The sequence below is a fragment of the Arvicola amphibius genome, chromosome 10 (assembly GCF_903992535.2).
Source record: "Arvicola amphibius chromosome 10, mArvAmp1.2, whole genome shotgun sequence".
Lineage (NCBI taxonomy): Eukaryota > Metazoa > Chordata > Mammalia > Rodentia > Cricetidae > Arvicola > Arvicola amphibius.
In genome coordinates, this window is record NC_052056.1 from 6417008 (window position 1) to 6444625 (window position 27618).

The 27618-nt window shown below is 48.7% G+C and overlaps 2 protein-coding genes across 2 annotated transcripts in view; one reads left to right on the forward strand and one right to left on the reverse strand.

Moving 5' to 3' along the window:
• Positions 1 to 221: 221 nt before the first annotated feature.
• On the forward strand, positions 222 to 6445 carry Atp5po (ATP synthase peripheral stalk subunit OSCP). The gene is made up of 7 exons (XM_038345263.2): positions 222 to 351; positions 1232 to 1282; positions 2723 to 2833; positions 4730 to 4859; positions 5214 to 5326; positions 5809 to 5895; positions 6116 to 6445. Exons 1-7 carry the CDS (start codon positions 316 to 318, stop codon positions 6227 to 6229), a joined length of 642 nt encoding a protein of 213 aa, XP_038201191.1. The 5' UTR covers positions 222 to 315; the 3' UTR covers positions 6230 to 6445.
• Positions 6446 to 15560: 9115 nt separating this feature from the next.
• Itsn1 (intersectin 1) overlaps positions 15561 to 27618 on the reverse strand; it is a 179817-nt gene continuing 167759 nt past the window's right edge. Inside the window, exons 34-39 of the mRNA XM_038345999.1 lie at positions 24777 to 24989; positions 23382 to 23503; positions 22169 to 22251; positions 21784 to 21867; positions 21208 to 21381; positions 15561 to 18956 (exon numbers count right to left, since the gene is read on the reverse strand). Of these exons, the coding sequence (XP_038201927.1) occupies positions 18808 to 18956; positions 21208 to 21381; positions 21784 to 21867; positions 22169 to 22251; positions 23382 to 23503; positions 24777 to 24989 (825 nt within the window). The 3' untranslated portion in view covers positions 15561 to 18807. The remainder of the gene's footprint in view (positions 18957 to 21207; positions 21382 to 21783; positions 21868 to 22168; positions 22252 to 23381; positions 23504 to 24776; positions 24990 to 27618) is intronic.

The window sequence follows — 27618 nt, forward strand, 5'->3', positions numbered from 1 at the left end:
GCAAAGGTATTGACGATGAATGTGCAAAGAATCTAAATGTAAACCTTAAACTAAAGGGAACCCATCCACTCTACACTAAGACCCGCTCAGCCAGTAATATAAGATTTAATTTTCAGATCTCGTTCAAGAGTCCAGCCGCACCACGGCTCCTACGGACTACAACTCCCAGCATGCAAGAGGTCTCTACCCATGTACCCTGGAGCCCGATGAGCACATTTCCCAGAAAGCCGAGCGGTTACACTGGCGCGCGCGTGCGCTGTGTCGCCTCTGGGCTCCGTCCCCACTTGGGTTTGACCTACACCCGCCCGGAGAAAGATGGCGGCGCCAGCAGCGTCCGGGCTCTCCCGGCAGGTAGGCGAAGCTGGCGGGAGGTCCCACCCGGGGTGGCCGATCCCCGGCTCCCAGCGCCGCGTGCGAGGCCGTGACTGAGGGGTCAGCTCTCCCACGAGAGCCGTGGGCCTGCGACTGCGGACAGCGTGGGGCGGATGGGGCTTCGGCCCCGCGGGTCGTGGGCGCAGGGTTGCGCTGTCTTGACCTTGACATCCGGGTTCACCGCGCGGAGGAGCAGCCGGCTAGGGTCTGGGAGACGGAAGAACCTTGAATTGGGTGGGGAAAATACACGCCTGGATCATCTGCCGTGATGCTTTTCGTTTGCAACACCGTAGTTTTTAACTCAGCCAGTTCTAATCTGTGCATTCCAGAGTTGGAAGTATAAATGACCTGTGTCCTTGCGAGGTGTTTCCTAAGCTGTCGCTTCCAGGCTTTTCCCGTGACAGACAGTGTCATCTCTTAAGACCTGAAGCCTGGTGCCATATCAAGTATACTCAGTTTTTGGGCTTGGGTAGTGTTTCAGTTCCTAAGCAAGTATATTTGCTTGAATCGTAACTGAAATCCTCCTACTTTCGTTAAAATTTTCTTCAAAGGTGATATAACTATACATATTCCACTTTCATATAAAATTCTTATCGAAGGTGATAGATTTCCTTTTTGGAAAATTAGATTTTGGAAAGTTAGCATTTTCTCTCTCAGCCATCCAGCGGGGAAGATGGTAGGGAGGCTGTTTCCAAAGCAATTGGGATGGTTCAATAGGGAATTTATTCGTAGATAAAGAGCAGTTCCCATTCATATAACCTATGTGGTAAGAGAATCAATGCGCTTATATTATTTTAACACACTGCTAAGTAATGCAGAAATCCTTCACATAACCCTGTTTTATCTCTGTGTTCTAAAGGTACGGAGCTTCAGTACATCAGTGGTCAGGCCCTTTGCCAAGCTTGTGAGGGTATGTTGACCTACGTTCTTTCGTGGTGGGAGTTAAACAGAAATGCAATTACTAACCTTTTCTCAGCAAGATTAGCGGTTTCCAAATGAGTTCGGGGCGGAGGGGGTCAGCTCATCCCTAGCCTCTAATGTTTTAAGAATTGTTTTGGGCCAGCAGGAGAGCTCTGCAGGTAAAGGCTCTTGGTAGCAAGCCTGAGAATCTGAGTTCAATCCCTGGAAGCCATATGGTGGAAAGAAGGGCCATGCAAATTGTCTTCTGTCCTTGGTTCTCCACATGTGTGTGTACACACGCCCACACATGCACACACAAAGAGGGTATATGGGTAAACGGATTTGTTTTCCCAGTAGTCCTCCATAAACAAGCTAGCCATTTGTTTTCTTTCTATGAAGGAACTGTTTCTAACTAAAGAAAATAAAGTGCCCAGATTCTTCTTTTTTTCCCTCCAAAGACAGGGTTTCTCTTGTAACAGCCCTGGCTGTCCCGGAACTCACTCTGTTGACCAGGCTGGCCTTGAACTCACAGAGATTGGAGTGCTGGGAGTAAAGCCGACCACCACCCGGCTGTTGCCCAGATCCTCAGAGTTGTTACAGGAGTTGATACTGTATCGCAACTCCGGGTTACTTCTTGACACTCTGCACCCTTTTTCTCCAAACAAAATCAATACTGATGGGTCCACTCGATTGGCTCCACTAGGCACCAGTAGTCCCACCTTGCAGAGGTCTGCCAGCCCCTTTCTTTTTAAACCAGAAGTCTGACTGATGCAGACAACTCCAACGTGGTTACCCGATACAGACTGAAGTATGGGTGAATGTACATGGATTATTTTGTAACTCTAATTACTAGTTCATGTGTGAAGGATCCATTCAGTTTTCTTAGCTTACAGGTCTAAAGATATTCTGGGTGTCATATGCTCTCCGGTGCCCAGGCCAGTCAACTGTACTTAAACTCATCTTGGGAAATAGCAGAACAGAATGTATTAGGAACGTTGGGGATGCAGTAGGAACTTACAGAAATATATTCCACCTGTCTCAACAGAAGCTAAATCCATGAGACCTCTGAATAGAGGCATTTTATTCATCCTGAGAGCTTCCTCAAACACTGTAACAGTGATTGGGGAGTGTGCACTTGGGGAGTTCCCACACGCTGGTCCCGCTTCGCCTGTCTTCAGAGCTGTGAACTGTTAGTCCTTGAACCCTCCCATGCTTAGAACCTGCCTAGTACTGAGTTCAAGGAAGGGAAAGCTCAGACAGTTGCAGGTGGGTAGAGCCGGAAGAGACTCGGGACAGCGGAAGTGAGATGTTCCTCGTGTGTGAGTCCTCATGTAGGACTGCTCCTTGGTGACGTGCTTAACCGCTGTGGCGATGGGAGCTGTGGTCTCTAAGTCATAAATAGTTGTACTCCTGGCTGAACTCTTCCTCCCCTCCCTCTTTTCCTTCCCAGCCCCCCGTGCAGATATATGGCATCGAAGGTCGCTATGCCACTGCCCTTTATTCTGCTGCTTCTAAACAGAATAAGCTGGACCAAGTGGAAAAGGAGTTGCTGCGGGTGGGGGTGAGTAGCTGTCCTGGTGGTGCCTGTTCTTGTCCTGCCGTTTTGCCTTCAGTTATTTAGCTGTGCGTTCCTAGTGGGATATAACCTGTAAACAGAGCCACTGGAAACTACAAAACATGCTTAAGAACACTCGGCCATGTTAGAAAATCAGGGTTATGTTAATGTCTTTTGAATTTATTTTCACATTACTGAAATTACATTTCTTCATGACAGTTTCTTCAGGAACTTCCCAGATTTTAAAAAAAATTCTTTAATTGTCTTTCCTCATTTTGGGGATTGGGGAGTGTTGGGCATGTCTGGTGCGAGTCCTCTACCCTGCTAGCTCTGGGGAGCAAACTCAGGTCAGCAGCTTGGCAGCCAGTGCTTTGCCCACTGGGCCATCCTGCCCTTCCAGGGCATTTGTAATTACTCTGTCCCCAAGATGTGAAAGAAGAATGGCTGAGCAGAGGCTGCTGGGTAATAAGACAGAACTGATAGGCCCAAGACTGCTCAGGAAAAAAAAAATCTCTCTTTGCTTTTCCCTCTGAAGGCAAAGAAAGGGAAATCACTTTTGAATTAGGAGAAACCAAGTGTCCGCTCTCACTCCATGGCCAGTGTGGTCACCTTGGTTTTTCCAGTTAGATGTTTTAAGAATGGTGTGTGTTTCCTAATCCACATCCCTTAGATGTCCTGTGTGGTAGGACCACTGCACGAGCTGCTCATCTCATTCACTCGGCTTAAGCTTTACTCCGTGTATAAAACAAATTTAGCCACCCTCCCTCCTTGTCTGCAGATAACACTGAGGCACCTGGGCCTGGCTTCCTGCCGGAGACCCTGTAGAGAGGCATTGACTGGAGCAGACAGGCCCTGTGCTGGTCATCACTGTATGTGGTGGTCAGTTAAGCTCTCTGAGCCAAGCAGTCCTGTTCACCGTGAAGGTGATGATTTTGGTGGTGGACATTAGCTTGGGGTATGGACAGATAAGATGTCTCCTCGGGTAAGGGCACGTACCACCAAGCATGGCATCTGAGTTCACTTTCTGAGACCACGTGGTGTATGGCGGAGGAGGGGAACCAAGTTGTTGTTGGACCTGCACACACTCTCCGTGCCATAGTATCTCCCCTCCCCCCCGTGTGTGTGTGTCTGTCTGTCTGTCTGTCTGTCTCTCTTATGTTTCTAATTACTTTGATTTGCTTTTATACAACCCAGAAGTCAGTCCTAGAGAAGAAGGGAGACAGTTATCTGAGGTTTTGAGGGGCTGGGGCAGGGGTGGGATGGTAGGAGGTGTCACCTTAGATGTCTGCTGCATGGTGCTAGCAGAAACATGTGAAGGTGGGTAGCCCAGGTTCCGGGGCCATATCTGTAAAGGCGGAAATCCTAGCGTGAAAATCAGCACTGCTTGACAGTGGACTGAATTCCAGCCAGGAGTCAGTGGAGTGCTGGGGAGCAGCTGGCAGGTGTGGAGATGTGTAACTGGAAGGTACCTGCCCAGGGGGAGCCACTGTGGGTCCTTGAACTCTGGTCTGATGTTGAGGTCAGCGGGTGCTGAAGCTGCAGGTGGTTACTAAGTTCGTGTTTGTGGTTTAGCAAAATGGGGATAAAATGGATTCGCAACATGGTTGTGGTTCTTGTTCTCTTCCCCTCTCAGTCTGGAATCTCATAGTTATGTTTGTCTGGGGCCTCTGAGAGAGAGGCCTCTCAGTGTAGCTGGGGGAATATGTGCTGAGGAAAACGGACTTACCATGTCACATGTGGTAGGATATGCGGTGAGACTGCAGCTGCTTAATTTTGTGTGATTTCTTAACATACATGTAAGGAATTCATAAGGTATTTCTGAAGTTCTTTAAAGTATGTCTGTAACCCCATGTGAAGTCATGAACAAAGTGTGCACCAGCTGACTCGTGTGTGTGCTTACAGCAACTCCTGAAGGACCCCAAGGTGTCTCTTGCGGTTCTGAACCCCTACATCAAGCGCTCCATCAAAGTGAAAAGTCTGGCTAGTATCACAGCCAAGGAAAAGTTTTCTCCGCTGACAGCCAACCTCATGAGTGAGTGTGGCCATGTTCCCAGTTGGGTTTTCTTAGATAATTGTTATAACTGTACAAGGGTTAGGGTTAAGAGGGGGAAGGGACCAGAGGGAGAGAGAAAGAACTTGGTGCCCTAGGAAGTCAAAAGAAGGCATCTGATCCCCTGAAACTGGAGTTGTGGGTGGTCATGAGCCAACATATGGGTGCTGGGAGCTGAGCCTGGGCTCTCTGCAGGAGCAGCTCCCGTGCTCAGAGTCACTGAGCCGTCCCTCCAGCCCCCATTCGCGGTCTCCAAGGACTCTGATTGTGGTGTTTCCCGGCTACAAATTGACTTTGCTCTGAGTGTGACTCAGTGAGTTCCTGTCACTTCCCCAGATTTGCTTGCTGAGAACGGACGGCTAGGCAACACCCAGGCGGTCATCTCTGCCTTTTCCACTATCATGAGTGTCCACCGTGGAGAAGTGCCGTGCACGGTGACCACAGCATCTGTAAGTGGCCCTTGCCGCTCACTGCGGAATGTAACTTGTCACTAGTGAGGTTCCTGTGAGCCTCCACCTGGAAGCCCGCGGTTAGTCATGGGGATCCTGGCTGCATTTAAAGTACATCTAAGTGTTTTATGAAATAACAATTTAGGTCCTGTTGTGGCCTGGACTCTTAGATGCAATGTTAAGTTCCAGACTAGGACTGTTTAACCTATGGCCTGCTGCAATGCAGTGCAGTAACTACCACCATTTATTGGCGCTGCCATCTGCTGGGGACCTTGTCATCTGTTACTATCCTGTGATTGTCCTTATTTTATGGTCAAGAAGGTGAAGCTTGGATGGGCTCAGGATCACTCGGGCCTCTTCTCTCAGAAGTCTGCACTCTGTGTACATTATATTCCCATCCTACAAGTATTTGTATTTTTTCCCTCTCTCTAACTGTGGTCCTGCTGTTGTACTCTGTTTAAAGGGTGATCATTCTTTTTTAGCCTTTAGATGAAGCTGTTCTCTCCGAGTTAAAGACCGTGCTGAAGAGCTTCCTGAGTCAAGGGCAGATATTGAAACTGGAGGTTAAGGTGGGTTTGATCCTTCATTGTCTGACTCAGCCCCGGCTGTGGGCAGTGTTGGTGCCGAGGCAGAGCTGAAGCTGAGTCCTGATCCCAGCAGAGTTCCCGTCTGTGTTGTGGGTGGTCTGCCTTTCTAGAGAGCCTCCTCAGGATTTTGGTTGTTTTTTAATCTACACACCTGATGGGCGAATCCTGTGTTTTCACATTCGCAACCTGTTTTATTTCCTAGACTGATCCATCAATCATGGGTGGCATGATTGTCCGAATTGGGGAGAAATACGTTGACATGTCTGCGAAGACCAAGATTCAGAAGCTCAGCCAGGCCATGCGGGAGATGCTCTGAAGGCCGTCGCCTGTGTGAGCGCTCATCCTGGGAGCAACAATAAACCACTTCCTGAACAGAGGGTGCGGCTTCTTGTCCTTCAAGGGATCTGCAGTGCAAGGTCTTTATCCTCCTGTGGGCTCCTCTAATCTTGAGGTTAGAATGCCCTTGGGCTAGAGGATTTGGTTTGTGTGTTATTCTTAGGGATTCCTTGATTAAATTAACATTGTATCTACATATACAGCCTACCAAAATCTCATGTCTTCGAGGGCTGGCTGAAGGAGGCCTCTCTACTGAAAGGTTTTCTTGATCCTGACATAAAACCCCTACCCGTAGTCAAAAGGTGAAGCTTAGGTGGGCTCAGGGTCTGAACTCTCAAGGGCACTTTGTGCCCCTCATGGGAAATCTAGCAATCTTGTGATACAGTAGAACAGGTACCTCTCATTTTACACATGAGATTTGTTCAGGGTAACATGGCTGAACCACAGAGTCTGGTTTGCAATCCCCATCTCATGCTTGTTCCCCTTGTGACAGATGGCACACTGACCACGGCTGGAGCCAGCCAGTCAGGCTAACACGCAAGTCCCCATTTCCCTTCTCACGGTGCCTCTGAGAATGCTCCCAGTCCACCTGCAGCCAGACAGCTCCCACATGTTCTTCCCAGAGTTTGCCTCTGAGGCCGCTGGAGCTCTCGGGGTCACCAGTAGCCCCTCCTGGGCCATGCCCAAGAGCGGTTGCCTCACAGACAGCTGGTGACTTGTGTTGGCCAGCCTCCTTTGAAGGGCCTTACCCCAGAGCTGAGTCTTAGCAAAGGGGAAAAGAAGAAGTGGGATGTGTCCGGGTACCCTTCACTACCCGCAGCCTGGCAGTCTGCAGGTAGTTTCTTCCAACTGGATACAGATTAGGTGGTGGGATCCAGAGCAGCCAGGCGGGGGGCAAAAGCACTGTCACCCCGGCTTGTATGACAAGGGAGAAACTAACCCCTGTTGCTGAGCACTGCTGGGCTCGTCTCTCCTGCTGAGCATGACCTCACCATTCACCTTCCCAAGATTCACTGCTTGCCTTCAGCTTGCCTCTGAGGACCAGGATAGCCTCGCATGCTCACTGCAAGGCTCACACAAACAGCAGCACTGATGCAGATTATCCCACAAATCCCTGAGAGCAGCACACAGAATAGCACACGAGGTTACCAGAGATGACCCCAGAGCCTTGCCCACGATAATCTTGTGCTATGAAGTACAATATCCTGGAGCTGAGTTGAGGCTGGCCATGGGTCTGAGGCAGTGTTGTACCTCTGAAGTGCTGAGATTCAGTCGTGTGCCACCTCTCCCAGCTTCACAAGGAAGCCCTTCCTAACGCCTTCAAACAGAACAGCCTAGTGTGGTGGCATGTCCCATAATCCCAACATTCATGACTGAGGCAGGAAGATACTGATTTTGAGGTCAACCTGGGATACATATCAAAGCCTTACCTCAAAAAGCAAAAGTCTGATCCAGCACTTGGGATGCAGAGGCAGGCAGATCTGAGTTGAAGGCCAGCCTGGTCTACAGAGTGAGTTCCAGAACAGCCAGGGCTACACAGAGAAATCCTGTCTCGAGGAAACAAAGCAAGCGGAACAAAATATCAAAAACAGTTGGAACAGTGACTCAGTGGTTAAAAGCACATACTGGTCTTCGAGAAGTCCTGAATTCTGATGCAACACATTCATCAGGCAGCTCACAGACACCTGTAACTCCGGGAGAGCAAACACCTGTGGCCAGTGCAGGCCGAGTGCACTCGTGTGTACGTGCCTGCCCCACCACCATATAATTAAAAGGTTTAAGTTATATATATATATAAATAAATGTAGCCATTTGGGTCTTAGAAGAAATTAGGATAAATGAAGGTATAACTAAACAACTCTCAAAACCACACTGGAAGACAAGCTGACGAGAAAAAGCAAACAACGCAAAGGTTTCTTTGAGTTGTGCGATTGAACAGACAGCCCTTGTGCATGGGCATGATGATGTGTGTTAATTATTAAGTAGGATACACGTAACATTCCACGCTGGGTGCACAGAAGACAGCACGTGAAGGACACCCCAAGTTCAGCACTGAAGCCAGTTGTGCATGGGGTGTGAGACAGGATCGGGAGTTCAGGCCGGCCACAGGTGTGACCCTGTCCAAAAAGAAAAGCCCTCTCATGTGGAAGAGTCCAGCAAGTTTTGCTGGGCTTGCTAGGTTTCCTTGGCGCCCCTAACTGTTCTCAGCATTTCTCTTGTTCTCAGGAATACTCAACACAAGGAGTCTGTCTCCAAGCTGACTATCCGAGGACACAGGAGAGTTGGGAAGGTAGAGATTGCCATAGTTCTTAGTTTTATTTTTACATCATTTTTCTTGTACAACTTCAACCTTATCTCTGGGAAATAGCCACAGGAAGAGATTCATATTCAGGGCTGTAGGCGTCCTGTGTCAGCAAAGAAGTGGAGGAAGAAAAAGCTCAGAATAATCTGAGGTAATGAGGATGGCTGTTCTTGTTTTATTTATGAGCTTATGTGATTTAGACCACACAGGCCAAAGTGACCAAAGAATGGGATGCAGGGCCTGGCGATTCCTACTGATGTTGCCACTGTACAAAGAGAGTAGTCAGTACCCTATTGCTGGAAACTGAGCTGGTAAAACATTTCACATGTAATAAGGTGCCAAAGGGTGTTCAGACATGAAAAAACAAACTAAAAACACCTTTTAAACAAATGGAAAAGAAGCTTTATGAGCCTGCTTCGGCAGGCCTTGCACAAATGTAGAAGTCTGTAATTTATAACAATGTCTAATAATCTTTAGAACTCTATTAATGTTATAAAGCAGACACTATAATCCTTTCATGAAAATACTGTTACTTAGCAACAAGTACACATTACAAGAACTGGACATCCATGGGGGAGTGGCTTAGTTCTGCCACTGCCGGCTGTGAAGGAGCTGCATGCTGCCAGCATCGTGGCCCACTACAGAGATCACAAACGCTAACAACCAGTGCCGTGGGGGAGGGCCCCGCGTTCTCTCATTGGCTGGCTGGTGTATCCTCACAACCTGTGGCCACCCCAGCCCAGCACTCATCATTCCAGGAGAGAAGAAGCGGGCTCTACGCAGACAGAGAAGCCAGAGTTTGTTCTGCACGCTGGCCTGACACGGCTTTCCCAGGCTGCATCTGAGCAGAGCTAAGTGGCCCCGTCTTTGAGACTAGAGGCAGCTACAGAATAATCATTTTTAGCCTTAGAGTCCAGAAAGCATCCTGCAGTAAAGCTGCCCACACCTCTGTATGGCTTGACCCCAGCATGCACCAGAGTGGGGTTATTAAGACAAAGAGCTGGCAGTATTAAGAGGCACACAGCTTAGTGAAAGAAGTGCTGGCCCAACACACGCTCGTGCTTGTCCTTTTAATCACTGGACCCTGGACCTCCTGCAGTGATCAGTGCTCACCTGTGTCACCAGAAACTGGCTCTTAATCGAGAGGCATTTCTGATCAGGTGGCAAGGCTGGACTCAGAGTCACCACTAACTAAAGTCATTTGTAGACGCTCTCTTGGGGAGCAGGGGCTGGGGAAAGAGGTTAGACACAGTTTCACCAGCCTCCCTGGGTCACCTGAAGGAACATTCCAGCGATGCTCAGCCTGGGCCTTCAGGAAGCTGCATGGGGTAACTGTTTCCCCTGCCTACAAACAGCTGAGCCTGGAAAACCCAGGCTTGGCCTCCCCCCACCCTCACCCCATCAGCTTCTCAATGTGAGAGAAGCTGAAGCCGGGTGTGGCCTCTCTGAATGCTCCTGAGTTCTCTGACCAGGCCACATTCCTGACTAGAGCCCATGTCATGTGGCACCAGACTGTTGGAAGACGGGCTGTGTGTCTCACTCGAGAATATGACATCTGTGGGAGGCAACCTGTAGTGTAACAAGGTCTCACCCCAGGCCATGGCTACATGGTCCCTCCCATTCTGTCACGCCTCCCCCCACTTCACTAACACCATGTCCCCTGCAAGGCAGAAAAAACAAATTCACACTTTTGAATTCCTAAACATTCAACTTGGATTTGTCTTTTAATAAAATTTAGTTGGGTTGAACCCAAGTGATCCGATCAGGCATCGCTACTCCAGGAGTATGGTTTCAAGTTTCTTCTATAGTTTATGCACTTAAATTAGATTCCTAAAATACTCTCATATACATACAGAAAAATAATCTCTCAATGAGAAATCACATTTTACAATAACAAGTTAAATATTCAGACTAGAGAATCTGTTAAGTTTACGCAACATTGGGCAGCATAGCCTCTTACATACGGTATATACATATAATCGTCATTCCCCAAAAACATACAGCAGAGATTTCATGACGAACCACACACAGAGCACAGTTGTTTCACATTATGCAGTGGATTGCTGTCTTTGTCTTGGTTGGAAACTGCATTAGATGCAGAAACCTAGGAGCTGTGAGCTGTTAGACGCAGGTCATTTGGTGGAGGTTTCTCGCCTCTGTACAGGTGTGTATGTTCCCCATCGGCGTGTGTGAAGAGCTAAGACAGTACAAACAGGTGAATGGCAGCTCACTCCCCTGTACGAGGAGTCGTGCACAGGGGCAAGGACTTGGGCTCCAGCTTGGGCTGTGTGGACCAGATCTGAGGCTGATCTCTCAGTTCCAAGATACTTAGGGCCATTAACAAGTGCTCCTTTAAATGCACGTCTAACCATTGAGAGTTTGGAGAATGCTCAGCAAGTGATGGTTTGAGAATGTTGATTGATGAAGTGTGTTCTAAAACAGCCATTAAAATGGATGCAGATGCCGTAGTGGTCAGGTGCCTCTACGGAGCGTGGCCCATGGAAACAATCTGCTTTCCTTTAAGGTGACTTAAATCCATGACAGGCAGACCTTCTGTCTCTTTTCTCTTCCTGAGTTTTCGTGGTTTTAGTTTTGAGATAGGGTCTCATGAAGCCCAGCCAGCCTTGAACTCCTCTACAGCTGAGGTTGACCCTAAATTCCTGATCCTCCTGTCTCCATCTCTGGAGCTAGGATTACAGGAAGGGAATCAGGAGACTCAAGAAGGATTATTGCTCTGCGTGTGTAGACTTGGGACTACATCTGCAAAAGGCAAACAGAGCCTCCAAGGGTTTAGAGCATTCAGTACAATGAAAGCTATACAACAGAGCGACACACACAGCGGCGAGGGGCAACTCCATGCCTGCTGGTCCTCCTGGAGCCCTGGTCTTCAAGAATCAGGGGCTAACACACAGCAGGCTTTCTCCTTTGCTAACGTCACCCAAGAGCCACTCACAAGCCACAAGGGGATCTAGCGTGTGAAGGCCCTGCCTCTCAGCAGCAAAATCTCAGACTCTTAGCCTCTTGGGCAGAGGTTCCTAGTTCCAACCTCTCCTCCTTTCCAGAGAGTGGTAGTTTAAGGAGCAAGCATCCAGTCACTGTGGGCAGGGAGAGCGGCCCCTAGTGCCTGACTGTGGCTAAGGGAAAGGATTTATTTCAAGGTGGAGAATTCACTTTAGAAGGCTCAACGCCACTTGCTATCTAGTTACACAGCCCGAACTGGGACCTGAAAGCATCAACCATCCATTGACAACCCCCTGTCCATTCAGGGGTGCTTGCGATTGTGAGCCAGGGTTCTGCGCTCTCTAATTATCCCAGACTGTTTGTACTTTCAAGAGATAAAAGAACGGCGTGTTGAAAAATAGATCACTTTCTGAGCATGCATGAGGCCCTAGCTTTGATCCTTAGCACTACAAAGAAGATAAAAGAAAAAAAAAAAAAAAAGGAAGGGAGCCGAGAGGAAAGGAGAGATGGCATTACTACCCCAGCTCTACACAGCCTGCCAAAGGAAAGAGACACAGAGAAGCCCTTCTACATTTACAGTGTAATCAAGGCAGATCCAGGGTGTTGGGCCTAGACAACTGCATGCCCCACACTCAGCAGGACCCAGACAGCTCAGTCTCTGCCGTCACTACTGAAATCCCCAATCATTTAGGATGGGGAAGACACAATTTTTATTTTTGCACCTGGCCCACACTGGTCCTGAATGCAGCATGGGGAAGCGTGGCACAACGCATTACCTATCTCCTTCAGCAGGACAGACAGCCATCCCTATGCCTGGCACACAGCCATATACACTCACTCACAGACACACACCATGCAACCAATGACTACATCTCACCAACGTTTGCCAATTAAAATATCGGAAGTTGAAGTCTTTGGGTAGACACTCTGCTATCCAACTGACTTCTAGAAGTCCTGTGGGGACAGAGGCCTCCTTCGGGCAGCCAGCCCTTTTCTGTGCAGACTGAATAGCAAAGTTCTCCTTGGAAGTAGACACAGAAAAGGTAAGGAAGTCAAGGAGGTACCTCTGGCAAGTCCCAGCCCCAGCAGGCAGGAAAACCACCTCACTGTGCCTAGAAGCTTTGGGTTCATGCCAGCTTTCAACACTCATCGCTGGACTAGGAGGGCTCACTCACCTCGAGGTTCTAGCCTCTTCTCTGCTCTTCTCTCTAGTGACTTCCTTGAGTCACACAGGAGCAATGCTGTAAGGTGGCAGCAGGAGGAGCCAGCACCCCGGGGCCTGCCATAGATCCATCTAGGAGCGGCAGGACCCTGGAGAAACTGCAAAGGGAAAGGCAGCTTCTGCCACGCGAGCCACCACACTGACGTTAGCTCCTATGTTTCTGGGGTCCCCACTCTGTTTTCACCAAGAACAGGATGAAATTAGAAATCCGAGTTTGAGACGAGAACTGCGAGAGTATCGCTGGAGAGGCAGAAAACCACAAGACGGTAGTCTCGCGAATGGTAATTAGAAGAGTGTTCTAGAAGGAAAAAGGCATCTCCATGGCGCAAAAAGGAGCCTTGGTCCCTGATCAGCTCTCCAGAAATCGCAAGGGACGTGGGTATTTTGAAAGCTGACAGAATAAGCCCACTTCTGAATGCAGCTCTCCTCGGTGGCCCTTGAACACTAAGAGATACCCACCACCGTGCTGACAGCGAGCATCCAGGCTGGCCCAGAACATGGAACAGAATCCTATTAAAATATAAAAGCCCTGACAGAGCAAAGGGGCAAGTTACCCTGCAACTGACAACCACACATGGTACTGGAAGAATTATATGCCAAAATATAAATTATTAGCTCCTTTTAAGGAAGGACCCAGTTAGGTCTATGTAGAACTGAAGTAGTTATTTGGAGGTGAGCACTAATGCTTCTATGCGTGCATGCGTGCATGCATGTGTGTGCACGTATGCGCATATGTAAGTTCAGGAGCTCTTGCACACGGACCCCAGGTCCCAGCACTGTCTTCCCCATAGCTCTGCACCTTATCCTTTAAGACAGGGTTTCTCACTATAACTCACCAGCCACTTCGGCTACCCCACTAGGGAGCAAAGCCAAGGCTCCTCTTGTCCCGGCCTTCCCAGCACTGGGATTACCAGTACATATTGCTGCATCTGGCGTTTTTACATGGGTGTGGGGATCAAATTCAGGTTCCCGGGTTTGCACGGCAAGCTCTTTACTGACGGAGCCATCTCCCCATTCACGGAACATGAATTTTATGTTATTGAAATGACTTAAAATTAGATTTACATGTTGACTTGAAAGCCAAAAAGTTGGCTTCTCTCACTCTCATCCCCCAGGGCGTACCCTGGACAGGAAGGGGGACCCCCATGAAGAAACAACACATTTTTAGCATTGCTGACTGCATTAGTGCTCCTGATTGTAGGCTGGGCCGTGCGCTGGCATCTGAGTTTTAATGCTCTCAAGTTAGAGCACCTGAGATCATGGCCATCTTTCTCACGGACAGAACCTTTCCTGGCTCTTACAGAGGTGAAGTTATTACACATCATAGTTGACCCTGGTGACCTACAAACAGGAACCTCATGCGGAGCCTTGGGAGGAAGTGGCCCGGAACTAGGAACTGCTTTCCAGGTATCGGGGAGCAGGACAGAAGAAGCCCTTGGCAACCAGCCAGTGGTTTATTACAAGTCAGAGCTGCCAGGAAGTATTTATTGTTTCCTTGACTAGCCCACCACAGGGCAACGTTCATAAATAGGGGTCGTTCAAAATAGAATAAGATGCCCAAGAGCTCACAGGAACTTGCCGCTCAGAAGGCAGCTACACCAGAGGTATCAGCAGCCTCTATGACGAGGAGAGAGAGCTAAATCACATCTTCAGAAATATAACTGCCTGGCATGTGGGGGTGGCAGGGGTCACGAGTCTCCTCTCCAAAGATGTGGCCCTTTAACTCCTAAAAGGAGCACGTGGCAGTGGGTGAACCATTAACCTCCAAGCAGCTCTCACCTGGCACCATAGCCTGAGAGGCAAAGGTGCTTAAAGAGCCAGAGGAAGCTCGCTCCAAGATCTCTTTTGACTGCTTGTCCCTCTTTTCCTCCTCCTCCCTCCTCCCTCTCTCCCTCCTTCCTTCTTTGACCCCTTGGACCTTGCATCCCTGCCCCCCTGTGGGTAGGGACTCTAGGCGGGTAGGTAATTAATGTAGTTGGAAAAAGTCAAGCACTGGCCCTCCTTAAAGGGAACAGTGAACAAAAGGTGTAGGGGGGCACAGGTTGGCAGCTTCAGTACCCACACCGGATGCCTTGCTGTTGCCTACTAGTCCAGCAAGGTCAGGGCTCTCTTAAGGAAATGTCCATCACTCATAGAAACCAACTTCTGCCGTGAGGTCTATCCCAGTACAGCGTCCCCAGACATGTCATCGTCAATGTGTCTTTGGGGAGAACAATGGAAACAAGAAAAAATACAAGAATTCAGCCCCAGGAGAGAGGAGGAGGAAGCAGGGACACCAGCTCTACAGCAGGCCTGAATGCCGGAAGGAAAGGCAGAGTGAAAGATTCTAACACACTTTCAACCTCTTCTAGGACACAAAACAGGCCGAGCGGCTAGACCACAAGTCCTTGATGTGCAGACTGACTCTCTTCGTCTCTTCATTGTGGTCTCAGCCAGCTCAGGTACTTCAGCTTTCAAACAAAGCCAGAAAGACCCCGTCCGTTTGCCCTGGATTTCAGATGCATGAGATTCTGGAACCCCCGGACGCTCTGAGGTCACTAAGCTCTACTTCTGCCCAGCCAGCTCCTGCAGAGGTCGCTGTTGCATCACCTAGGAAGACCAGCCTGAAATTACCAACGCCCTTGGCCTCCTGGACACACCTCTAGGATTCAGGTTGGCACCAAGTCAAGATAACAAATACAGGGCATGGTGGCGCACACCTTTAATTCCAGCACTCGGGAGGCAGAGGCAGGCAGGTCTCTGGGAGTTTAAGGTTAGCCTTGGCTACAGAGTGAGCTCCAGGACAGCCGGGGTTACCCAGAGAAACCCTGTATTGGAAAACAGGCAAACAAAAGAAAGGTAACAAGCGGTGGTCGTGATCCGCTGATCCGCTTTCTCTTGGGATGTTTGTTTCCAGTGCAGGTCAGTTCTCCCAGGGGAAATCAAGTCCCCTTATATACAGAAGTCATACTTTTGTTTATAAAAATGAAGACAGTTGAGCACAATGGTACACAGTTGTAATTTCAACACATAGGAGGCTAAGGCAGGAGGATCCTAAGTTCAAGGCCGGCTTGGGATATGCAGTGAGGTCCTGTCTCAAAACAAGGAAGAAAAATGCCCATTTCCCATTAGGGGTCTTCTGGAAGAATGGTTTTTGTTTGTTGTCCAAGGACAGGAACATATTATAAAAACAGTTGATGACGGCATCCTCACCCAGTTTCTCCAGAATTCCGGGTGGCTACAGTCTAGAAAGATCTCTCTTGTTCTAGCCAGGGCAGACCTAGACCTGAACAAATCACATATGTCTCCAAACTCTTGTGGACACAGCAAATCTGGTCCCAAGAGATAAAGCTATCTGTCCACCTGCTAGGGGGACAAAATATCAGTCCTGCCTCAGAGGTCAGATTTGACCCCTTGGGACAAGTGGTTCGTGAAGAAAGCCCAGCTTAGGAGCTTTGGTCTCAATGCTCTCAGGAGAGTTCTCAGGGTCAGAGCATAGCCACTTTCCAGGAGAGCCCTTCCTGAGGGAGAGGAGGGCAGAGTGTGGGAGGTACTGGCAGTGTGGCTCACAGAAGGAGAATGCCTGGGGTGGAGGGGGTTTGAAGGGCTAGCATCAGGATGCCAGGAGGCATAGCCTGGGCAAGCACTGCATACAGCTGGGGTTCAGATCCCTTGTTGGCGAGGACATGCCATTTGTAGGAAATGTAGCCTGGCTCTTCTAAAAGGGAGAATCAAGGGTCTGTGGCTCTGTCACCCACAGATCACAGCAGGACTCCCCACAGGACTCTGGAGTCATGGCTGGGTCTGAGGGCCAGCCCACCTCATCCAGAGGCACACTCATGACAAATGACAGTAGCAGATGCAAGGACACTAATCCAGATTTGTCAAGCCCCAGGATCACCCCCAAGGATGCCCAGTAGAGTCACCTGGGGGAAAAGACCCACAGACTGCATTTGCATGCTACAACCAAGGGATTCTGTGCAGAGGGCCCACCATGCACGCCTCATTCTTCCTACAGGAACATGGACGTTCAACATTAACCTGAAAATAAAGTCAATGAAGGGAAAGGGGGCTAAGGGACAGAAGGGAAGGTCAACAGAATGGTGGCTCAACCCTGGGCATATGCACACTGAACACTTGTTTTTCACACTATGGGAACATGTCCTTCATCAATACATCAAGCAAAGCCTCCTGGGTATAGAAACAGGGAAGCATGAGTTATGGATCCATTTACACGTTTCACTTAAAACAGTTTCTTAATAACATAAAAAGCATGAACGTGAAGCGTTTTGAGTGTTTTCTGCTGGGAAGTGGTAAGCCAATACATGCCTGAAGCTAACTAAATCTAGCTCATGTTCGGCTAGCAGGTGCTAACTGAAGAGTTTATTGGTGTGTTTAAAAATAAAATAGGTATGTCTGTTGTTCTTGATACAAAAGTCAAACTATCTCCAATAAATAAATAGTCAGTGTTTCTCGGAAGTATGAAATGTAAACCTTGTTGTCCTTTCTCACATACATTTTCTGAAAAATCACGTGACACACACACACACACACACATGGACAGGGGCCTGTAGGCGTGAGGTCACATGAAGCGTTCAATTTTCAGCAGAGTAGTTATTCTGGCACCGGCACACTATCACTTACAAGAGACTTCTAGAACAATCCTGAGGACCTACCACAGAAAAGAAGACCCCCACCTAGCCTGGGAGAGCCTGCGGCCAGAATCCAGAGACATGCAAAGAACACTCGTGACCACAGACTGGGTCACGAGAACACGACCACGGGAACAAAACTCGGCCCACATTTTCCATCAGCAATGTAAGTCATTATCTACTTAGCCAACCTGTCTCTTAGCATTTAAGGAAAAGAAAACCTGAAGCGCTCAGACGAAAACCTTGGTCTATACACCCTGACTCTGGCAAAAAGCACATGTGTTTCTATTATTAAAAAACTGGTGTGTGCCCAAGAAAGCTCAGGGGAGAGTGTCCCGTCTTCCTACCCCATGTGTGGGGCCCACGTGTTCCCAGGGTCTTTCCCTCTCCCCACACCAAGTAATAGATTTTCTTAGCATCTCCCAACATCTCCCAGTTCCATCTTGAATCCTCTCTGTTTCAAACTTCATCCATGTAAGGCATGACCTCCTGGGGTGAGCAAAACAGTCGGGATCCAGTACACCCATACACAGAATCAGCTCAGGCGGCTCACCAGACAGAACTTCTCACAAAACATCACAGGGGGTCCAAGGCCAAAGAGAATGTCCCAAGAATAGCCAGCAACCAGGACTCAATAATGTCATCGAGCCTTCCAAGTGCCCCACAGTAGATCACGCTCATCAGGGCAGAACTTCGTAGGTAAGGAACTTCCATGTCATCAAGCCTTCCCGGTGACCCAAAGTGGATCTAACTCATCAGGACAGAACTTCATAGATGAGCTTCCAGAACCATTCTCCAAGCACATCTTGAACCATCCCATAGTGCACCAGTGCGTTTTCACTGGTAGACACTAATCGAGGTCTGAACAGCTCTAATGCACACTCGAGAATCTTCCAGTAACAGCCTTTCAGGGAGCCAAGCCAGTGCCTGCCTCAGGAGCCATTATACTGAGCATTCAATCCCGGGCCCGTTTCCCAGTGGAGGTTGGACTCCAAAGCAGCAACAATTCCATCATAATCGGACTAAACGCACCACACACGGGGCTTCATAGGCCAGGGAGTCTGCAAAGGGGCTGCTAGAGGTGGGAAATAGGAGACCTACCCAAGTTCTCCAAAATACATCCCCTGCGTTTATAAATCTACTCTGTAGTAGCCAGACCCACGCCTCCAGCCTGGGGAAGAATCCCGGCTCCCAAGGGAACCTAGTTGAAGGTTGTGGATTTCTGAGACTCTAGAAGCCATGATGGGACCCATAGAGAGGACCAAGGAAAAGAGAATTTGGATTCATAAAATGGGACATGGTTTGAAGGGCAGGATTGTCGAGAACTACTCCTAGTAGCCTTGAGGGACTTTTGTCTTTGCTGTCCCCGTTGCCCCGTGGCTGATCAGCAGACCGCGTGTGGGGCCTTGAGAAGGAAGTCCTCTCTGATCATCCCGGGACTGCTATGGTTCATCAAATAACTGCAAGTCAAGGCGGACCACAATCTCTCCCGTGGGGACCTCATGCAGCAGGAGACACTTTGTAACTGGCCCCTTGGAGCCCTGGTCTTTCTTGATGTCAGCCACTCTGATCTCTGTCCGACCCAAAAAGTCTGAAAGAAGAAAAAGCAAAGCATGCTCAGAAAAAGTTCCCTGTTTCCAAGGTGCACGCTCGGTACACTGGGACGGGTCTATGGCACAGCAGGCCCCGCCTCCTCTAGGACCGCTGAGAAGACCAGCACTAGCCTCTCCCATTTACTTCCTCAATGGAGTCGTCAGTGTGCCATGATAGGTCACTGCTAAAAACCCATAAAACAAGATAATATATATTCAAGGTGATGGGTATACCAACAACTCTGATTTCTTGTTACTCATCACATACTTTTATTGTAATAACCCACAAATAGAATATATTCTGCATCTACTTTAAAATATATTAATAGAGTCAAGGAGATGGATCACTCAGTAAGAATACTTGCCTTGCAGGCACAAGGGCATAAATTCTATCCCCAGGGTCTATACTTAAAAAGAAAGCCAGTGGTGGGCTGGAGCGATAGATAGCTCAGCAGTTAGGAACACATGCTTCTCTTCCGGAAGACCTGATTTTGGTTCCCAGCACCCACGTGGTGGCTCACAATCACTTGTAACTCCAGCTCTAGGGGATCCAACACCTCTGCTGGTTCCCATGGGCTCCTACATGCATGTGGTGCACACAAACTCACGTAGGCAAACACACATACACTGTTTCCAAAGCTGTGCAGGAAGCTAGAGGTGTAGCTCGGTAGAGTACTTGCCCAGTATGCATTAGGCCTGGGATTCAGTTGCCAGCATCATATAAACTGGCTTGATGTGGTTTCATGTAGCCAGCCTGAGCTATATGAAACCCTATCTTTAAAAAAAGTAATCCCAACACCGAGGAGGTAGAGACAGTATGGACAGCCAGACAAGCCAACCAGTGAGCTCCAGGCCAGTAAGACAGTCTATCTCAAAACACAAGGCAGACAGTTCCTTAGTGGTTATATCCAAGTTTTACACACACACACACACACAAACACACACACACACACACACACACGGAAGGGGGCTCAGTGATCAAAAGCACTTGCTGCTCTTCCAGAGGACCTGAGATTCATTTGCCAAGTACCCACGTAGAGTACCTTACATCCTCTACCTCCAGCTCCAAGGGCTATGACACCCTCTTCTGGACTCCACAGGTACCTACACACATGACATACACACATATACATGACATACATTCACACACACATACACATAATATATATGTACTTAATTTTTTTTGAAACATGGTCTCTGTGTTGCCCAGGCTGTCCTGGAACTTGCTCTATAGACCAGGCTGGCCTCAGACTCTCAGAGATCCATCTGCCTCTGCCTCCCAAGTGCTGGGATTCAGTTCAGTGCCAGCATCAGACCCTCACTCAGCCTGGTGCTGGCTCGGCTTATTATCTTCCTCTGATAATGGCTGGGACTTTGAGCTTTAAACTCATTCTCCAGTTTTGATTTGGCTGAGAGAGTGTGGCATCCTGGATTTGCCGGCCAAAAGTCACCACGGAAAGAGAGCCGGTGGAAGGAAGGATGTGCCCAACACCACTGAAGCTTCTTAGGTCTCCTGTGGGATAGCAGCTGATTCCAAGACACCTATGTGGGCTAATATTCCTCTTCCACTGGTCAGCCTATCCCACATCTTCTACATTTTTCACAGGGTCTCCTTATGTAGTCCTGCTTCCAGCGCATAATTCCTGACTCAGCCTCCTGAGTGCTGGGATGATAGGCGTGAACCACCAAGTATGGCTATCTCATTGCTTTGATAAACATTTACTTATCTGTATATATATATATATACACACATATATATGTATATATACATATATATACATACATATATATGTATGTATATATATGTATATATATATATATGTATATATATATATATATATATATAGTGTGTGTGTGTGTTTGCCCACATGCACATGTGTTGAATCAGAGGCCAAAAACAGGAACCCACTATGTCAGCCCCAGGGATCAAAGTCAAGGCTTAGCAGCAGCAAGCGCCTTCACTGACCTAGCCTTGATGATAGCCAAGGACAGAAACACAAACCAAACTCCATCGAGGTCCGTAGGCATGCCCTTCCTCACAATGCTTATGTTGGAAAGCAGACCACTGCCTAGGGAAGTAGCCAGCCCAAGAGCGTCCTTCCACGCCCAACCAGGGGGCTCCAGCAGTTCCTCATACTATGCCACCCTGATCTCTCAGGAAATCCCAAGGAGTGCTGGGTAAGGAAACATGTACCCCTGAAAGACGGTGGGGCAGGACCAGGGGTGCCCTGAGGGCCATTGTCCACTCACCATCCGGTGAGAACTGGTCCCTCTCGAACACAGTGATGCAGAGAACTTCCTGCTCCAGGTCTCTGATGAAGAACTGGCAGTTGGAGTTCCACTTGGGGTTCAGCGTGTCCTGGATCGTCTTAGTGATGTGGCACTGGGAGCCCATGGTCACCTCACAGTACGGGTTGCTCTTTCCTGAAGGAAACAAAAGCCCCTGCCAGGTGGGACACATCTCATTTCCACCCCCTCGACCTTTGAGATTAACAAGTGGGAAATCTGGAGGACACACACATAGTTTGGTATCACATCTAGAAAAACAAATCCATTAACAGGGCTCAAAGTCAGATGGTTCCTATCTGTGCATATATGTCATATGTACTGTATGTCACATGGACTATGAATGAGACCTCTCAGGTCTCCCTGAAAAGCAGGACAATAGAAAAGAATTTAGAAAAATTATGTGTGTGTGTTTGTGTGTGTATAACTCTTTGACAAATGCTAGAAAAACAATGCGTAAGAATATCATAAATGATGTCAAGTTCATTGGGGAGAACACCCCAATACTCTAGAGTGCTTGAGTGGAATTCATGCCCTTACCATGTGACCGACAGGGCTTCAATTCAATGCCTTCTACAACGTTCACCATCAGCCTTCCAATGCCGGTCGCCCGCTGGGAACGGACTAGACCACAAGGAAACAACACAAAATGTTTTGTTTCGCATTTGCTGTGATGCCCTTCTCTCCCCAGCATGCCCACAGTCTGTGCTGTGCGTCTGCCCCCGCTAGAAAGCAAAGTCCCCTCCCTCCTCCCGCTCTTGGCACCTGCCCTTCATCCACCACCCTGTGCCCCACTTTGCTCCCACCACTTCTGCGCATGCACGTGTCCCAGTCCCCGCCCCCCCACCCCCCCTCCCCCGCCGTGTCCACGGGGATGGACTCGGTGACCCTCCCGCCCCAGTCTCTTGGGCCCTGTGCACATTACCCAGGTATGCCTTCTCGCGCTTCTTTTTCTCGGTCTCTATGTAGAGCTCAGAGGCAGCTTTGATTTTCTGCACCCAGGCAGTCCTTGGACGGGAAAAGACAGAATGTTGCCAACAGATCGATCAGCACAGAACTGGCTTGGGGTCTGCTCAAATTCTGTTTTCGGGACTCTTTTTACTTGGTGTATTTGAATCTAACAACAATCTATCAACAATGTCTCAGAAAAGAAAGACTGATTCTGTATTTGACCGTGCTAATATTTATCTGTCATCAGAAAGAAAGACTTTTTTAGCGGGGTGAGGGCTCATAGGTTAGTCGGAGCTGGTAGGAAACTCACTAAGTAATCAAGGGCGACCTTGAACTTCTTTTCCTGCCTCCGCAGTCTGAGTGTTGGGATTGCATGCACACACTTCTGTTACTGGTTTAGGGGGTGCTTGGAATCGAACCTGGGGTTTTGTGCACTTGGGCAAGCCAGCACTTTATTACCCGTGAGCTAAGATCTCCTTCAAGCTCCCTACTCCCATGAAGAAAGTTTGATTAATGCTGGGGGAGGGATAGGCATAGGGCTCCTCTTCCTCCCTCACCACCAAGCATCGCATACTTGGTGAACCCCGGGAGACAGGAGGTCTTTCTTTCAAAAGAAGAACCACATCGCACATAGAAGAGCAAAGACCACACGGCAGGAGGCGCTTTGGCGCGCGGGTTTTCTCTGGTGCCATATGCACAGTATCTTTAGCCAATCTTCTTGCCTGGCAAGAGTGTTCTTGGGAATGTTGTTGGCCTTGTGTCAAGCTCGCCCCTCAGAAAGGGATCTGTTCCATTTGGCTCCAGAAAGGTCTAAGACACGACTGAAGCAAAATACCCGCAATCCAAAGACCCAGAATGCCTGCCCGGGGGCTGGGGGCGGAGTTAGTCCCAAATCACTTTCTATTGGCTTCTACCACCTGAGAAACTTGGGGCGATCTAAGCAGTTCAGGATACCTCAGAGGCTGCTGAACATTTCTAAAAAAGAAAAGAAAAAAAAAAAAGGAGAAAGCCTCGTGCAAAGCTGGTTTCAGTCCATTTTATTTTGAACTAGATGTCCAACTTTTGAGAAGTTCTAAAATATTGTATAATACTTCCCTCCACACAGAGGTGACAGAATCGCGGCTGGGGAACGCTGGGGCAGGCTGACAGGTAGCCCTCAGCCGGCAGTAGGGAGGGCTCGGGCTTACCTTTCATTTATGCTCTCTGCTCGGAGGGTGTAGACTCGGTCAATGTGGGAAATGTGGAAGACGGGCTCGTCTCCAGAAGGGTCGGTGGGCAATTTTACTAGGACCTCATTTAAGAAAATAGGCTGCAAAGTAATAATAAAAGGCGTTGCAGAACAAGGCAGGGCCTCTGTGTGTTCACAAGCTCTGTATGTCTGCAACGTGAGCATATATGTGCGTGCATGCCTGCCTATCGATGTCAATAAGCTACACTGAGCATGCGCATGTGTGTGACCCAGTAATCAAGTGAAGGATGTGTGTTCGAGGGTGTAGTTCGGTACACAGACTATACCAGAATGCAGATTTTATGTTAAAATAATGTATACGGGTGTTTTGCTTGCATGAATGTCTGCGCACCGAGTACGCAATGCCCACAGAGGCTAGAAGTGGGAAGGGGTCAAGTCACCTGGAACCTGGATCCTCTGTAAGAGCAGCAAGCGTTTCTAACCCCTAAGCCGTCTCTCCAGCCCCATTAGCAGTGACGTTTATATAAAGCTTTGGTCACTTAATAGGTACCTTTGAAATCCCGACAAGTAAGCCCTAACTGCTCCGTTTTCCCTGCACTGCAACCTAAACAGCCCGCATCTAAGAGTCTCTCCCATGATTTCATACAAAGGCTCTAACAACACTCCACATAATAACAACACTTTCTCCCAAAATAAAGCTAACTGCTGCTCCCGTGAGAACCCTTGAGGAAAGACACCCCCGCAGAGACGAAGTTAGAAAAATAAAATCTCCCATGGCGTAGCAACACACAGTCCTGCATACACGGGACTTAGCGTTCTGTTCAGAGAAACCTTCCACGCGGAAGGTTTCAAACCACTGTGAGAGTTTGTCGGGCATCTGGGGCGGTATGGGCAGTGGATGCTCGGACTGGCCATGCTGCCTGTTCGCTTGTAAGAAGTGAGCCATGTCTTTGTCACGTGGGAAGTGGGGATTCCCCACGAATTGTGTGTTACTGGGGACAAAGGTGGGGCATGGACAGCCCTCTACTCTGCCAGTTCCTCCCCTTACTGTATCTTGGCTCCTCCTCTTACTTTATCCTAGCTCCTCCCCTTACCCTATCTTAGTTCCTCCCCTAACCCTATACTAGCTCCTTCCCTACTCTGTCGTGGATCCTCCCCTTACTCTATCCTAGCCCCTCCCCTTGTCCTACCTTACCCCTCCCTCACCTATGTTGGCCACGCCCCTTACTCTATCCTAACTCCTCCTCCTAGCCCCTTCCCTTACTCTGTCCTGGTCCATCCTTTACTTTAAGCTCCTCCCCTTTGCTTTCTCCACACTGTTGTACCAAACCCTTCAGAAAAGGACTTCTTTTGGACACTCCCTCCTCTACCTGCGACTTAGCTTGAACCTTACCGTTTTGTACATTTTATACTGCAAGTTAGATTTGGGGCTGAAGACTTTGTCGGTGCCAGAAGAGCCTAAGGGCTTTGTGATTTGGGTCAGCAGAAGGAAGTCGTTGAAGAGGAAGCCGTAGAGCTCCTTGTTGCTCTTGGCCTTGTAGAGCTTCCCGCTGTGCAGAAACTTGCGAGGCCCCAAGCAGTTGGTCACCGAGTTGAACACCAGTTGCTAGAAGAGACAAGCAGACAGGAAGAAGGAGGGATGAAGGGAGTTCCCGCTCTTGTCTTTGTTCCTCTGTCTCAAAGTATGAACGCTGGACCCCAGCAGCCCTGAATCCCCACATACAAATGAAGAAGGGCTCTGAGGAGTTCCGGCAAAAGGCTCTGGGGTTTCAGGTACCCGGATTAGTCTTGGTTAAATTCTCGAGGCCTTTCTGCTGGGGCTTCACTCTGCTATCAGGGTGTGGTGGATGTGCCTCTCCACTTCGTTTATTGAGAAGTGGGACACAAGGAAGAAAGCTGGCTCACTAGGTCCCCTCTTGGCTATCTGCGCCATGTGGGGTGCTACACTGGATTCGCAATAGCAAGAACCAGCTCCAACAGGAAATCCTCGCAGGGCTCAAAGAGTGCCCAGGGCTTCTGGAAAGTGGCAGAACTCATGAAAAAGTTCGTGGACAAAAGCTACTTTCCCACATGGAGAGTCCAGACCCTGGGACTAGAGGAGCTGCAAAATTCGGGCATACCAAGTGACCCCTCGAAGCTCTACATAGCAGTGTGGTGCATGCTGAATCTCACCCCACTTACTAGTTTAGAAACTGTGCAGGGAACGGCTGCCTTCCTCCACTCACAGTTGAGGGGCAACTGTGGATGCTGATGCCCGACCCCAGCATCTCCCTGGAGGCTGCAATCTCCGGCCAGCCTATGGCCCACATGACCTCATGTGAGACAGACTCTTTAACTGCCTTCAAGAGAAAGCTCTCCAGATCATGATGGTAACACACTTCTCTGACAAAAATATCTGGGAAGAGGCTATGGAGCTCACAATAATGTCCCCTAAGAGATGTTGGTGGCTACGCGTCCACTTCCCATGTGGGAGGAAAACCGACAGTGATTTGGTGACCAGAGAGAGACCTAGAGGTGACAAGAAGAGTCCATTCTACTTGACTCTTAGGTCTAAGGATGGAGGACCTCTAATCTCCTGTCTGAGGCTCTGAGGGAGCCTGGAAGGCTGATGGAGACAGCCCAACAGGAGGTCTCTTGATGGGCAGGAAGAATAGATTGATCTCTAGGCTCCTAGCACAAGGCAGATCACAAACTCTCCAGATGGAGGGTCACACTTTCTGTTTTTTAATGTGTATGAGTGCTTTGCCTGAATGCGCATCTGTAAACCACATGCATGCCGGTATCAGTGAAGGTCAGAAGAGGTGTCCTCTCTGCTGGAATTGTAGTTATAGGTAGCTGTGGGTTTTCAAAACTGACCTGTAGGTGTTCAAAACTGACCCAAGGGTCCTCTACTAGAGCAGCCAGTGAGTGCTCTCAACTGCTGAAACCCTATGGGTCCCAATCTTTCTTTCTCTCTCTCAAAATTGCCTTGGGATTGAGTTCAAACAATGGCATGTGAGCAGATAATAAATGGTTCTTCGTGCATATAAATGAGTGAGCCAGCCAATCAAAGATGTCCCTGGGCTCTCAAAGGAGAACCCACAGCCATCTCTTCAGCGTCTGTGGGGCTGCTGATAAGTTGGTGCACACTTACACTGTGGGTCTGGGAGGATAGGGCGAGGGTGGTCTCCATGCAATGAGAAACCACAGGGAAGGGGGGTGAGTGAGACACATTCTCCCTGGGCGTTTTGGGAAATTCTAGAAATCTGTACATATACATGTATGCATGAGTGTACATGTATGTGTCTGCACACCCATGTACTCCGATACAGAGAGAACACAAGCAGAAGGAATGAGAGCAAAGGTTACATGACAGGGAGAGCGTGAAACCCAGCAAAGACGAGTGTGTGGATCCAGATGACTCACCAACACAGGCTTTTTAAAAAGAGCAAAATACAAAACACCTTGAAAATGCAAGCTGGTCAAAAAAAAAAATCGAAAAGAAACGAGCAGATTCTCAAAGCAGAACGGAAACAAGATCATTAGAGGACCAGACTTCAAAGGCAGAGTTAGCCCTGAGCGCCCTTTGGACCTGTTGGCACTGAGGCTCCACTGGGTGGCAGGGTAACAGGAGATGAATCCAAGACTGAGGTGAAGGGCTGGGCAGAGCGACGGCGCCTGAGTCGATGAGTAACTGGCAAACTGAAGTGCAGAAGAAATAGGCAAGGGAACTTTGCTGGTTCCGGCTTTGGTACACGGAGGTGAACATACTGCCTGGACTCTGACTACTGGGCAGCTCTCATACAACACCATGGCTGTAATTCACCTGTTCAATGTGATCCCCAAATTCCATCTACATAACACATAGGGTGGCCTGGGTAGTAATCCACTCAGGGGAAATGCAAGTTCAAGCAGCAAAGATAGGCACAGGGGAAGTTTCAAAAGAACAAATAGTTCACGGTCAAAATTCACAATATAGGAGCCGAGAGTGTGGCTCAGCAAAAGAGCATTTAACTGTCATGCAAGAGACCCTGGGTTTGGCGGCTAGTACAGAAAAAAAAATCACAGAACAAATAGAAAAATAAGGCATGCTGAGTGAGCGCTATCAGAAACAACAGACAAAAGAATATGACCCTTAGATACTGGGATGATCAGATGTTGAAATACACACAAATATGTTTTAAGTATGTTAAGAAACAAACAAGAAACATGAACACTTAAACAAGGAACAAGACACACAAATGAAACTAGAACAT

Excerpts from the sequence above, each read along its gene's own strand:
- Atp5po (XM_038345263.2), top strand. The coding sequence starts at position 316 with ATGGCGGCGCCAGCAGCGTCCGGGCTCTCCCGGCAG. Across the intron at positions 1,283-2,722 it reads CCTTTGCCAAGCTTGTGAGG|CCCCCCGTGCAGATATATGG; the intron begins GTATGTTGACCT and ends TTTCCTTCCCAG. Across the intron at positions 5,327-5,808 it reads GCACGGTGACCACAGCATCT|CCTTTAGATGAAGCTGTTCT; the intron begins GTAAGTGGCCCT and ends ATTCTTTTTTAG.